Here is a 12765-nt window from a genome sequence, read left to right on the forward strand (position 1 = left end):
AGTGTGGTAGTGATGGTGAGTAGTGTGGTAGTGATGGTGAGTAGTGTGGTAGTGATGGTGAGTAGTGTGGTAGTGTTGGTGAGTAGTGTGGTAGTGATGGTGAGTAGTGTGGTAGTGATGGTGGTGAGTAGTGTGGTAGTGATGGTGGTGAGTAGTGTGATAGTGATGATGATGATGAATGTGATTAAATGTAAATGTGATGGATTGGTGAAAACAAGAATTATGATCCCTCACCATTGCTGGTGACCTTGGGTGGTCGAGATGTTGGGTATAAACTCCAGAGTTTTGCTCTCTTCAAGGCTCTGCGTGGTGGAGTGGTCAGAGTCCTGGTTGTGTCTTGGTGTAAAATAAGTATTGGGAACATGTCTAACCAGGTAAACAAACAAACACCTCGGACCACAACCCGTATTCGCATACAAAAATCCAAGCTCGTTAATCCAGCCGCCAAACCTCCCTTCATCCTGTTTATGAATGAAAAGCGGTTTACACACGACTCACAACTGATGACGTTCGAACACTTCCGAAACAAGTGCTTCTCTCACGTCCTCTGTTCGAACCACAACGCTGTAAATGCTTCACCCACGTACTACAAATAATCGCCAACAGAACCTAACCACCCAACCTAACCTAACCTACGCCTATACATAGAATTTGTATGTGTAATAATATCAATTTATTTATGAGAACAAACCAATTTTTAGTACATAGTATGTTACAATTTATCAATGCGTCTGGGGCGGACGGCCGCTGCATTAACCAGCCTTGTGTGAGGACAGGTTGTCTGGGGAGGACGGCCGCTGCTTTAACCAGCCTAGTGTGAGGACGGCCGCTGCTTTAACCAGCCTAGCGTGAGGACGGCCGCTGCTTTAACCAGCCTAGCGTGAGGACGGCCGCTGCTTTAACCAGCCTAGTGTGAGGACGGGTTTCTGGGGGGGAGGACGGCCGCTGCTTTAACCAGCCTAGTGTGAGGACGGGTTGTCTGGGGGGAAGGACGGCCTCTGCTTTAACCAGCCCAGCGTGAGGACGGCCGCTGCTTTAACCAGCCTAGTGTGAGGACGGGTTGTCTGGGGAGGACGGCCCCTGCTTTAACCAGCCCAGCGTGAGGACGGCCGCTGCTTTAACCAGCCCAGCGTGAGGACGGCCGCTGCTTTAACCAGCCTAGTGTGAGGACGGGTTGTCTGGGGAGGACGGCCCCTGCTTTAACCAGCCCAGCGTGAGGACGGCCGCTGCTTTAACCAGCCTAGCGTGAGGACGGGCTGCAGACCAAGAACAGTAGCAGTGACAGGTGTCAAACAGCCGCTCACAAGGCTGGCAAATTCATCACTTTACATACGGGCAAAACGAGTCACGTGACCAATTTTCTCAGCTGCTCTTAAGGTTGAATTTGGCGATTGTTCGCTTACTGGCGGTAGTTATGGTGTGGCAGGTGGCTGTATGGCAGGTGGCTGTATGGCAGGTGGCTATATGGCAGGTGGCTGTATGGCGGGTGGCTGTATGGCAGGTGGCTGTATGGCAGGTGGCTATATGGCAGGTGGCTGTATGGCAGGTGGCTGTATGGCAGGTGGCTGTATGGCAGGTGGCTGTATGGCAGGTGGCTGTATGGCAGGTGGCTGTATGGCGGGTGGCTGTATGGCAGGTGGCTATATGGCAGGTGGCTGTATGGCAGGTGGCTGTATGGCAGGTGGCTGTATGGCGGGTGGCTGTATGGCAGGTGGCTATATGGCAGGTGGCTGTATGGCAGGTGGCTGTATGGCAGGTGGCTGTATGGCAGGTGGCTATATGGCAGGTGGCTGTATGGCAGGTGGCTGTATGGCAGGTGGCTGTATGGCAGGTGGCTGTATGGCAGGTGGCTGTATGGCGGGTGGCTGTATGGCAGGTGGCTGTATGGCAGGTGGCTGTATGGCAGGTGGCTGTATGGCAGGTGGCTGTATGGCAGGTGGCTGTATGGCAGGTGGCTATATGGCAGGTGGCTGTATGGCAGGTGGCTGTATGGCAGGTGGCTGTATGGCAGGTGGCTATATGGCAGGTGGCTGTATGGCAGGTGGCTGTATGGCAGGTGGCTGTATGGCAGGTGGCTGTATGGCAGGTGGCTGTATGGCGGGTGGCTGTATGGCAGGTGGCTGTATGGCAGGTGGCTGTATGGCAGGTGGCTGTATGGCGGGTGGCTGTATGGCAGGTGGCTGTATGGCAGGTGGCTGTATGGCAGGTGGCTGTATGGCAGGTGGCTGTATGGCAGGTGGCTGTATGGCAGGTGGCTGTATGGCAGGTGGCTGTATGGCAGGTGGCTGTATGGCAGGTGGCTGTATGGCAGGTGGCTGTATGGCAGGTGGCTGTATGGCAGGTGGCTGTATGGCAGGTGGCTGTATGGCAGGTGGCTGTATGGCAGGTGGCTGTATGGCAGGTGGCTGTATGGCAGGTGGCTGTATGGCAGGTGGCTGTATGGCAGGTGGCTGTATGGCAGGTGGCTGTATGGCAGGTGGCTGTATGGCAGGTGGCTGTATGGCAGGTGGCTGTATGGCAGGTGGCTGTATGGCAGGTGGCTGTATGGCAGGTGGCTGTATGGCAGGTGGCTGTATGGCAGGTGGCTGTATGGCAGGTGGCTGTATGGCAGGTGGCTGTATGGCAGGTGGCTGTATGGCAGGTGGCTGTATGGCAGGTGGCTGTATGGCAGGTGGCTGTATGGCAGGTGGCTGTATGGCAGGTGGCTGTATGGCAGGTGGCTGTATGGCAGGTGGCTGTATGGCAGGTGGCTGTATGGCAGGTGGCTATATGGCAGGTGGCTGTATGGCAGGTGGCTGTATGGCAGGTGGCTGTATGGCAGGTGGCTGTATGGCAGGTGGCTGTATGGCAGGTGGCTATATGGCAGGTGGCTGTATGGCAGGTGGCTATATGGCAGGTGGCTGTATGGCAGGTGGCTGTATGGCAGGTGGCTGTATGGCAGGTGGCTATATGGCAGGTGGCTGTATGGCAGGTGGCTGTATGGCAGGTGGCTGTATGGCAGGTGGCTGTATGGCAGGTGGCTGTATGGCAGGTGGCTATATGGCAGGTGGCTGTATGGCAGGTGGCTGTATGGCAGGTGGCTATATGGCAGGTGGCTGTATGGCAGGTGGCTGTATGGCAGGTGGCTGTATGGCAGGTGGCTGTATGGCAGGTGGCTGTATGGCAGGTGGCTGTATGGCAGGTGGCTGTATGGCAGGTGGCTGTATGGCAGGTGGCTGTATGGCAGGTGGCTATATGGCAGGTGGCTGTATGGCAGGTGGCTGTATGGCAGGTGGCTGTATGGCAGGTGGCTGTATGGCAGGTGGCTGTATGGCAGGTGGCTATATGGCAGGTGGCTATATGGCAGGTGGCTGTATGGCAGGTGGCTGTATGGCAGGTGGCTGTATGGCAGGTGGCTGTATGGCAGGTGGCTGTATGGCAGGTGGCTGTATGGCAGGTGGCTATATGACAGGTGGCTATATGGCAGGTGGCTGTATGGCGGGTGGCTGTATGGCGGGTGGCTGTATGGCAGGTGGCTATATGGCAGGTGGCTATATGGCAGGTGGCTGTATGGCAGGTGGTTGTATGGCAGGTGGCTGTATGGCAGGTGGCTGTATGGCAGGTGGCTATATGGCAGGTGGCTATATGACAGGTGGCTATATGGCAGGTTGCTGTATGGCAGGTGGCTGTATGGCGGGTGGCTGTATGGCAGGTGGCTATATGGCAGGTGGCTATATGGCAGGTGGCTATATGGCAGGTGGCTGTATGGCAGGTGGCTGTATGGCGGGTGGCTGTATGGCAGGTGGCTGTATGGCAGGTGGCTGTATGGCAGGTGGCTGTATGGCAGGTGGCTGTATGGCAGGTGGCTGTATGGCAGGTGGCTATATGGCAGGTGGCTGTATGGCAGGTGGCTGTATGGCAGGTGGCTATATGGCAGGTGGCTGTATGGCAGGTGGCTATATGGCAGGTGGCTGTATGGCAGGTGGCTGTATGGCAGGTGGCTGTATGGCAGGTGGCTATATGGCAGGTGGCTGTATGGCAGGTGGCTGTATGGCAGGTGGCTACATGGCAGGTGGCTACATGGCAGGTGGCTGTATGGCAGGTGGCTATATGGCAGGTGGCTATATGGCAGGTGGCTGTATGGCAGGTGGCTGTATGGCAGGTGGCTGTATGGCAGGTGGCTATATGGCAGGTGGCTGTATGGCAGGTGGCTGTATGGCAGGTGGCTGTATGGCAGGTGGCTGTATGGCAGGTGGCTATATGGCAGGTGGCTGTATGGCAGGTGGCTGTATGGCAGGTGGCTGTATGGCGGGTGGCTGTATGGCAGGTGGCTATATGGCAGGTGGCATATATATAATATATGATACAATTGACGATCACTAAACACTGATCATTTTCGATTTTCCGCATATAATATATGATAAATATTAAACACTATATCCCATGTTAATACGAATTGTTCTGTAGCGACTCTCCCACGATCTCTTAGTCCTCGGAATGGGAGAAGTACGTGAGAGGGCGAGAAGAGAGTGAAGTGAAAAAGAATGGAAGAGAATGGAGAACCAAGTGGAAGAGAATGAAAGAGAAGGGAGTAGGAGAGAAGGAATAACGCTGAGGGGAAAGAGGTGTGTGTGGAGAAGCAGAGGAGAGAGAGAGAGAGAGAGAGAGAGAGAGAGAGAGAGAGAGAGAGAGAGAGAGAGAGAGAGAGAGGGAGAGAGAGAGAGAGAGGGAGGGAGGGAGGGAGGGCGCTCAACGCCCACCATGGGACATTACCTTGACGAAATTACTAAACGGACCATAATGGTTACTCCTGCCCCCTCCGGTTTAGTGAGGGGGGGGGAAGGGGGGCTTTATACCCTCCTCAGCTGGTCTCTTGACACCACTCTTTGGTCTCTGACAACACCCCTTGGTCTCTGACACCTGGTTTCTGACACCTCTAGTTTAGTCTGAGAGACTTTCTCCCTCATCTGGTCTCTGATATCTGATTTTTTGCTACTTTGTAGTGTCTTCCACCTGTTTTTTTTTACCACCTTGTGGTCTCTACCATCTTCTGGTTTCTAGCACTTCCTCGCTAGCGTCCGGTAGTAGGCTCAGTCACCCATCTGTCTCCAGATGGGTGACACCCATCTGGAGACAGATGGGTGACTGTCACCTACTCCGGCCCACCTAAAATCGCCACCACACCTACACCCGTCTCTGCTACATGCAACTGGAACCATTCCTCAAATCTGCAGCGCACATGGCTCCCCCACCACCATCATCATCCTCCTCCCCTCACCATCATCATCATCCCCCTATCATTATCCTAACCCCCCCACCATCATCATTCCCCCCACTCCCACACCCACCTCCACGTCGCCTGAGTTAAACCCACCACATCATCTTCATCCTCCAGCATCCAGCTCTTCCTATCACCCTTCAGCGAGCATTCATCCCCTCTCCATCCCCTATCTACCCTCTTTTCCGCCGCCCCTCCACCCCCCCCCCTCATCCGTCCTCCAAGTACTTAGTTGGATTAGTTAGTGGGAACTTTAATGAGCAGAGCAAGGAACAATATCTCAGGCTATGAAAACTTAAGGTGGTGGGAGAGTGGGGGAGAGAGAGGGAGGGGGGAGGTGGTAGTGGGGGAGAGAGAGGGGGCGCAAGGAAGAGATTAGGGAGGGAAGGAAGGAGGAAGAGGAGTAACCGCGTGTGTTGGTGACAGCGAAAGTGAATGAGAGAGATTGTGATGAATCAGTTTGAAATGTGAGAGAATGGCAAGGCAGATTGGGTTATGTCTCTCTCTCTCTCTCTCTCTCTCTCTCTCTCTCTCTCTCTCTCTCTCTCTCTCTCTCTCTCTCTCTCTCTCTCTCTCTCTCTCTCTCTCTCTCTCTCTCTCTCGAGACAGGTTTTGTTGCAGCAATCTGCGTGATCGCTCACTGGGAAAGACCTTCCCTTTGCTTCACTGAGGGGACCGTTGACCCATCTTCATCCTGGAAGGGGAAGTCTCAGAGGGGAGGTAACCGTAGGGGGGAGAGGGAAAGGGGACGAACCGGGGGATTGAGGGTGGATGAGAAGAAAGGGGAAGGAGTGGGAGAAGGGAGGGGAGGGTTGATGGGAGATAAGGGAAGGAAAGCAGCTCTGGAAAGGGGATGCTGTAAGGATGAGGGGAAAGGGCCATTCTTGCCTCTTGATACGTGACTGGAAAGACGATTTTGGTTTTCAGGTACACGGCTACAAGGGCTATTCTAGCCTCCATGTTCAGCTGGAAGAGTTACCTCTAGCCTCCATGTTCAACTGGAAGAGTTACCTCTAGCCTCCATGTTCAACTGGAAGAGTTACCTCTAGCCTCCATGTTCAACTGGAAGAGTTACCTCTAGCCTCCATGTTCAACTGGAAGAGTTACCTCTAGCCTCCATGTTCAACTGGAAGAGTTACTTCTAGCCTCCATGTTCAACTGGAAGAGTTACTTCTAGCCTCCATGTTCAACTGGAAGAGTTACCTCTAGCCTCCATGTTCAGCTGGAAGAGTTACCTCTAGCCTCCATGTTCAGCTGGAAGAGTTACCTCTAGCCTCCATGTTCAACTGGAAGAGTTACTTCTAGCCTCCATGTTCAACTGGAAGAGTTACCTCTAGCCTCCATGTTCAGCTGGAAGAGTTACCTCTAGCCTCCATGTTCAACTGGAAGAGTTACTTCTAGCCTCCATGTTCAACTGGAAGAGTTACTTCTAGCCTCCATGTTCAACTGGAAGAGTTACTTCTAGCCTCCATGTTCAACTGGAAGAGTTACTTCTAGCCTCCATGTTCAACTGGAAGAGTTACTTCTAGCCTCCATGTTCAACTGGAAGAGTTACCTCTAGCCTCCATGTTCAACTGGAAGAGTTACTTCTAGCCTCCATGTTCAACTGGAAGAGTTACTTCTAGCCTCCATGTTCAACTGGAAGAGTTACTTCTAGCCTCCATGTTCAACTGGAAGAGTTACTTCTAGCCTCCATGTTCAACTGGAAGAGTTACTTCTAGCCTCCATGTTCAACTGGAAGAGTTACTTCTAGCCTCCATGTTCAACTGGAAGAGTTACCTCTAGCCTCCATGTTCAACTGGAAGAGTTACTTCTAGCCTCCATGTTCAACTGGAAGAGTTACTTCTAGCCTCCATGTTCAACTGGAAGAGTTACTTCTAGCCTCCATGTTCAACTGGAAGAGTTACTTCTAGCCTCCATGTTCAACTGGAAGAGTTACTTCTAGCCTCCATGTTCAACTGGAAGAGTTACTTCTAGCCTCCATGTTCAACTGGAAGAGTTACCTACAGCCTCCATGTACAAGCTGGGAAGGCTTTTCTATACCCTACATATGCGACTGAAAGGCTTTTCTGTACCCTACATATGCGACTGAAAGGCTTTTCTGTACCCTACATATGCGACTGAAAGGCTTTTCTATACCCTACATATGCGACTGGACAGGTTTTTCCGATTTCCAAATATGTGGCGAAGCGGTCTATTAGATTTATCAAATTCGTAATAGGAAATATTGCGGCTCTGTCATTCTTCAAAAGTAACATTCCATTCTACGGTTCAGAGTCTGGAAGTAACAATCCATTAGACACTCTATTCTACGACCCCTAATTCACTCCATTCCATTCTACGACCCCTAAGCTGTAAGTAACAGCTCCGAATCGTAGCATGAAAGTAACTTTCCGCTCTCTGGCTCGGAGCCTATAAGTAGCAATATGTATTATTCGGCTCTGAATCAGGTAGTAGCAGTAGCAGTAAAGAGGCTCCTGGCTACTTGAAGTGACAGAATTAGCGGAAAGAGTATAAATATCTTTCCTTTTAAGTATCAAAGGTACTTGAAATGCAAAGGGGGGCGTAGCCTTGGCTTCCAGGACAGCGGTCTGGAACGCTGGTGGTGGGTCTGCTGGAAGGGTATACAGAGAGTTGCATCAGGGTGATTAGGGGCGGAGACTGTTATTTGTGTCTGCTGATTCTAGTGGTGGGGGTGATGGTGTAGGGGAGGTGTAGGGGAGGTGTAGGGTAGGGTAGGGGGTGATCGTCTAGGGTGGGGGAGGGGTGATCGTCTAGGGTGGGGGAGGGGGTGATCGTCTAGGGTGGGGGAGGGGGTGATCGTCTAGGGTGGGGGAGGGGGTGATCGTCTAGGGTGGGGGAGGGGGTGATCGTCTAGGGTGGGGGAGGGGGAAAGGGTATTGTAGGAATGCCTCGAATAGTCCTTTGTTTTTCCAAGGACCAGTCCAACCACTTGGGGTGAACGGTAGACGGTCTCGCTTCAAGCAGGTCGGCGTTCAATCCCCGACCGTCCAAGTGATTGGGCATCATTTTCCCCCCCGTCCCATCCCTAATCCTTATCCTGACCCCTTCCTAGTGCTATATAGTCGTAATGGCTTGGCACTTTCCCCCTGATAATTCTCTCTCTCTCTCTTTGCCAGGGACCAACTGTGGGCAACAGCATCGTAACAAAAAAGCAGGGATTGTTATTGTTGATTTTGTTGTTGGAATTTTCTCTCCAAAAGCCCAGTTAATTGTTGTAGTTGTTGTTACTTCTTGTGTCGTACACTGCTTTTGTTTGACTTTTTGTACTTCAGGCGGCTAGTAGCTTTTGTTGCTTTTGTTGTCGCTAATTTTTATCGTTGCACTTTTCATAGTGTAGCTTTGGGAAATTTAGCTGCGATAATAGAATTTGGATTGGCAGGACAGAGAATAACTTATGTTTTATGAGGAAGATTTACATATTTTATGTCCCAAAATTGAGATAAAACTTGAGAAAGTGGAAGGAGAGGCGGTGGAGGGAAAGGTGTGTTAAAATGGGTAATAGAACAAGGGAAGAGAAAGGAAAGGAAGAGATAAAGACAGCCAAGGAACAGAAGAGACGATGATAATAACGAAGTGGCAGACAGCAATCTCTGATAAGGACCATTTGATCCCATGCTCAACACCTTCGATTGCCTCTGGTAACGTACAGGGTGTCACAGATGCCTCTAGTAACGTACAGGGTGTCACAGATGCCTCTGGTAACGTACAGGGTGTCACAGATGCCTCTGGTAACGTATGTGGGTGTCACAGATGCCTCTAGTAACGTACAGGGTGTCACAGATGCCTCTGGTAACGTATGTGGGTGTCACAGATGCCTCTAGTAACGTACAGGGTGTCACAGATGCCTCTGGCAACGTACAGGGTGTCACAAATGCCTCTGGTAACGTACAGGGTGTCACAGATGCCTCTGGTAACGTACAGGGTGTCACAAATGCCTCTGGCAACGTACAGGGTGTCACAAATGCCTCTGGCAACGTACAGGGTGTCACAAATGCCTCTGGTAACGTACAGGGTGTCACAAATGCCTCTGGTAACGTACAGGGTGTCACAAATGCCTCTAGTAACGTATGTGAGTGTCACAAATGTCTCTGGTAACGTACAGGGTGTCACAAATGCCTCTAGTAACGTATGTGAGTGTCACAAATGTCTCTGGTAACGTACAGGGTGTCACAAATGTCTCTGGTAACGTATGTGAGTGTCACAAATGTCTCTGGTAACGTACAGGGTGTCACAAATGTCTCTGGTAACGTATGTGAGTGTCACAAATGTCCCTGGTAACGTACAGGGTGTCACAAATGCCTCTAGTAACGTATGTGAGTGTCACTAATGCCTCTGGTAACGTACAGGGTGTCACAAAACACCCCTAGTCCCCATAGACCGTCCTTGGGGGAGTGAAAGAACTCTCAGAACCCACTCCAGGTAAACCTCAGGTATCCTCCTCGACTTCTAAGATTATTCTAAGATTTCTAAGCGTCTGGAAACTTCATTCCAACTTACCTGAACAACTTGGGGTACTTAGTCGAGATTGCCTCAAATGGGGGGAGAGGGAGGGAGGAAATTGTCAGGGCAAAGCACCAAGCCATTACGACTATATAGCACTGGGAAGGGGTCAGGATAAGGATTAGGGATGGGACGGGGAGAAAGGAATGGTGCCCAACCACTTGGACGGTCGGGGATTGAACGCCGACCTGCATGAAGCGAGACCTCCAGCCCAAGTGGTTGAAGGGTAGAATATGTTGACCAGACAGAACAAAAGAGACGAATAAGACTACTAGAAAGTATCTTTGACTTCTCTTCCGCCATCTCCTAGTCATGCAGGTCGGCGTTCAATCCCCGACCGTCCAGGTGTTTGGGCACCATTCCTTCCCTCGTCCCATCCCAATCCTTATCCTGACCTCTTCTCAGTGCTATATAGTCGTAATGGCTTGGCGCTTTCCCTTGACAATCACCTCACCTCCTCGTCGTCCCCCAAGTGTGTGTTTTGAGGCACTCAAGAAAGGAAGACACCTGGCGAGTGTTTCTGGCTGGAGCAGATTCCTTGAGGAGCAACGCGGGAATAAAGAAATTTATCTTGAAGAGCGGTCACCGAGGGCCCGCAGACACGGCTTCACTTGTGGGATATTTTTACTGTGATTATTCCAACGGCGGCAGAGTAAGAGCGGTCACCCGTGTGGAAGACAGGTGGAGGTTGGTTGACTGGTGGAGGATATAGGGGGGGGTCAGGTGGAGGATATAGGGGGTCTGGTAGAGGATATAGGCTGTGGTGGAAGATATAGGGGGTCAGGTGGAAGATATAGGCTGTCTGGTAGAAGATATATGGGGTCAGGTGGAAGATATAGGGGGTCTGGTGGAAGATATAGGGGGTCAGGTGGATGATATAGGGGGACTGGTGGATGATATAGGGGGACTGGTGGAAGATATAGGGGGTCTGGTGGAGGATATAGGGGGTCAGGGGGAAGATATAGGGGGTCAGGGGGAAGATATAGGGGGTCAGGGGGAAGATATAGGGGGTCTGGTGGAAGATATAGGGGGTCTGGTGGTGGATATAGGGGGTCAGGTGGAAGATATAGGGGGTCAGGTGGAAGATATAGGGGGTCAGGTGGATGATATAGGGGGTCAGGTGGAAGATATAGGGGGTCAGGTGGATGATATAGGGGGTCAGGTGGAAGATATAGGGGGTCAGGTGGATGATATAGGGGGTCAGGTGGAAGATATAGGGGGTCAGGTGGATGATATAGGGGGTCAGGTGGAAGATAAAGGGGGTCAGGTGGAAGATATAGGCTGTCTGGTAGAAGATATATGGGGTCAGGTGGAAGATATAGGGGGTCTGGTGGAAGATATATGGGGTCAGGTGGAAGATATAGGGGGAGAGGTGGATTAGAGTGATAGATACTGGATGGAGGGAGTGAAGGAGAGACGAAATAACTAAACAGACGACATTCAACTTTCAGTAGATGGAAGAGACTTGTTAGGGATCTGAAAAATACAGATTCAGGGGACACAACATAATAGAAGTCAGTTGGAACAAGTTATCACAAGTCGAGCCTGGCCTCAGGGTTTGGGGGGAGTAGAAGAACTCCGAGAACCCACTCTCAGTATACTCCAGGTATAACAAGAACTAAACCACATACCAGAAGATGTGTGCATATATTATATCATTATATCAACCTTTATACCATCCACCTGGACCATTATATAAAGTCGATTGTCATTCAGTACCTGATTGTGGTTCAGGTACAAATGCTGATTTATTTTCAGATTTTAAGAAGCCGCAATAAGATAACCTCTAAGATAACCTTAGAGACGCTTGCAGGCGATGAGTCACAATAACGTGGCTGAAGTATGTTGACTAGACCACACACTAGAAGGTGAAGGGACGACGACGTTTCGGTCCGTCGACTTGAGAATGGTCCAGGACGGACCGAAACGTCGTCGTCCCTTCACCTTCTAGTGTGTGGTCTGGTCAACATAGACACGCTTCTTGGGGCCACTTGAGAGCTCAAGGAAGGCTTCTTGTTTCAAAGGTCTTCGTTTCCTATCTTATAGTTAATATCTTAAGTTAAAGACACCAAATACACAGTCTAATACACACTCCCAATCATCCATAAAACAATATCTGCCAGGATACATCAAACATTCATGCAACCACTTGCGAAACCTTTACATCTTTGTGTAATAGCTTTTTTTTGCATTTATTAAACAGATTATGAGTTTGGGCACTCCACAACCCACTGTTGTTATTGCTAACAACCTTGTTGTTGATTGAAGGAAAGGTTGTGATGCAATTCTCAGGTGCAATCAGATTCCTCCATTGCTTGTCGAGTTGTTCAATTCCTCAACTGCGTCTTCTAGTGATCATCGGCTCTTCTCAATCAATGCAGATGTCTGTCTTCTTTCACTACACAGGAAGTACCGGATCAGCCGGGCTGTGATGGATTTGTGGGCCTGCGGGCTGCTGCAAGCAACAGCCTTTTAGATCAAATTATCAGAAAGGAAGCCTGGCTCCCGGCTGACGCAGCAGAAGAGCTCTTGAAGTCGGTGACAGGGAATGCATGTACACACACACACACACACACACACACACACACACACACACACACACACACACACACACACACACACACACACACGCACACACACACACACACACACACACACACACACACACACACACACACACACACACACACACACACAAATATCCCCTTTCATTTTCATTTTCACCTGTTGCTTAGGTACTCCTGTATCCAACACACACCACTTAATAACCATATCGTCTATTTTACGTTCCTGAAAATGTAGATTAAGATTACTGCTTCCGACGCTGAGGTGGGAATCTAAGAGTACAGGAACTTAAGAGGTTGTGTAAGCTTAACAACCGGTGAATCCTGTTCTCAAGACGGGACAAATGAAGGGCCATCAATACTGAGGGAGTTACCCCTACCCTAGAGGTAACCCAGGCTGGCAGGATGGCTGGGAGATCA

General features: G+C 50.8%; 1 protein-coding gene across 1 annotated transcript; it reads left to right on the forward strand.

Annotated features, from left to right (window-relative positions):
- The first annotated feature begins 8840 nt into the window (after positions 1-8840).
- On the forward strand, positions 8841-11162 carry LOC138358718 (golgin subfamily A member 6-like protein 2). The gene is made up of 2 exons (XM_069316879.1): positions 8841-9014; positions 10608-11162. The coding sequence occupies exons 1-2, from the start codon at positions 8841-8843 to the stop codon at positions 11160-11162; spliced, it is 729 nt and encodes a 242-aa protein (XP_069172980.1).
- Positions 11163-12765: the final 1603 nt, after the last annotated feature.

Source organism: Procambarus clarkii, chromosome 85 (genome assembly GCF_040958095.1).
Source record: "Procambarus clarkii isolate CNS0578487 chromosome 85, FALCON_Pclarkii_2.0, whole genome shotgun sequence".
Lineage (NCBI taxonomy): Eukaryota > Metazoa > Arthropoda > Malacostraca > Decapoda > Cambaridae > Procambarus > Procambarus clarkii.

What these genes read in the sequence shown, in the direction of transcription:
- LOC138358718 (XM_069316879.1), top strand. Translation starts at nt 8,841, where the DNA reads ATGATAATAACGAAGTGGCAGACAGCAATCTCTGATAAGGACCATTTG. An exon ending in TCACAGATGCCTCTGGTAAC is followed by an intron (nt 9,015 to 10,607) that starts GTATGTGGGTGT and finishes ATATGGGGTCAG; the next exon opens with GTGGAAGATATAGGGGGTCT.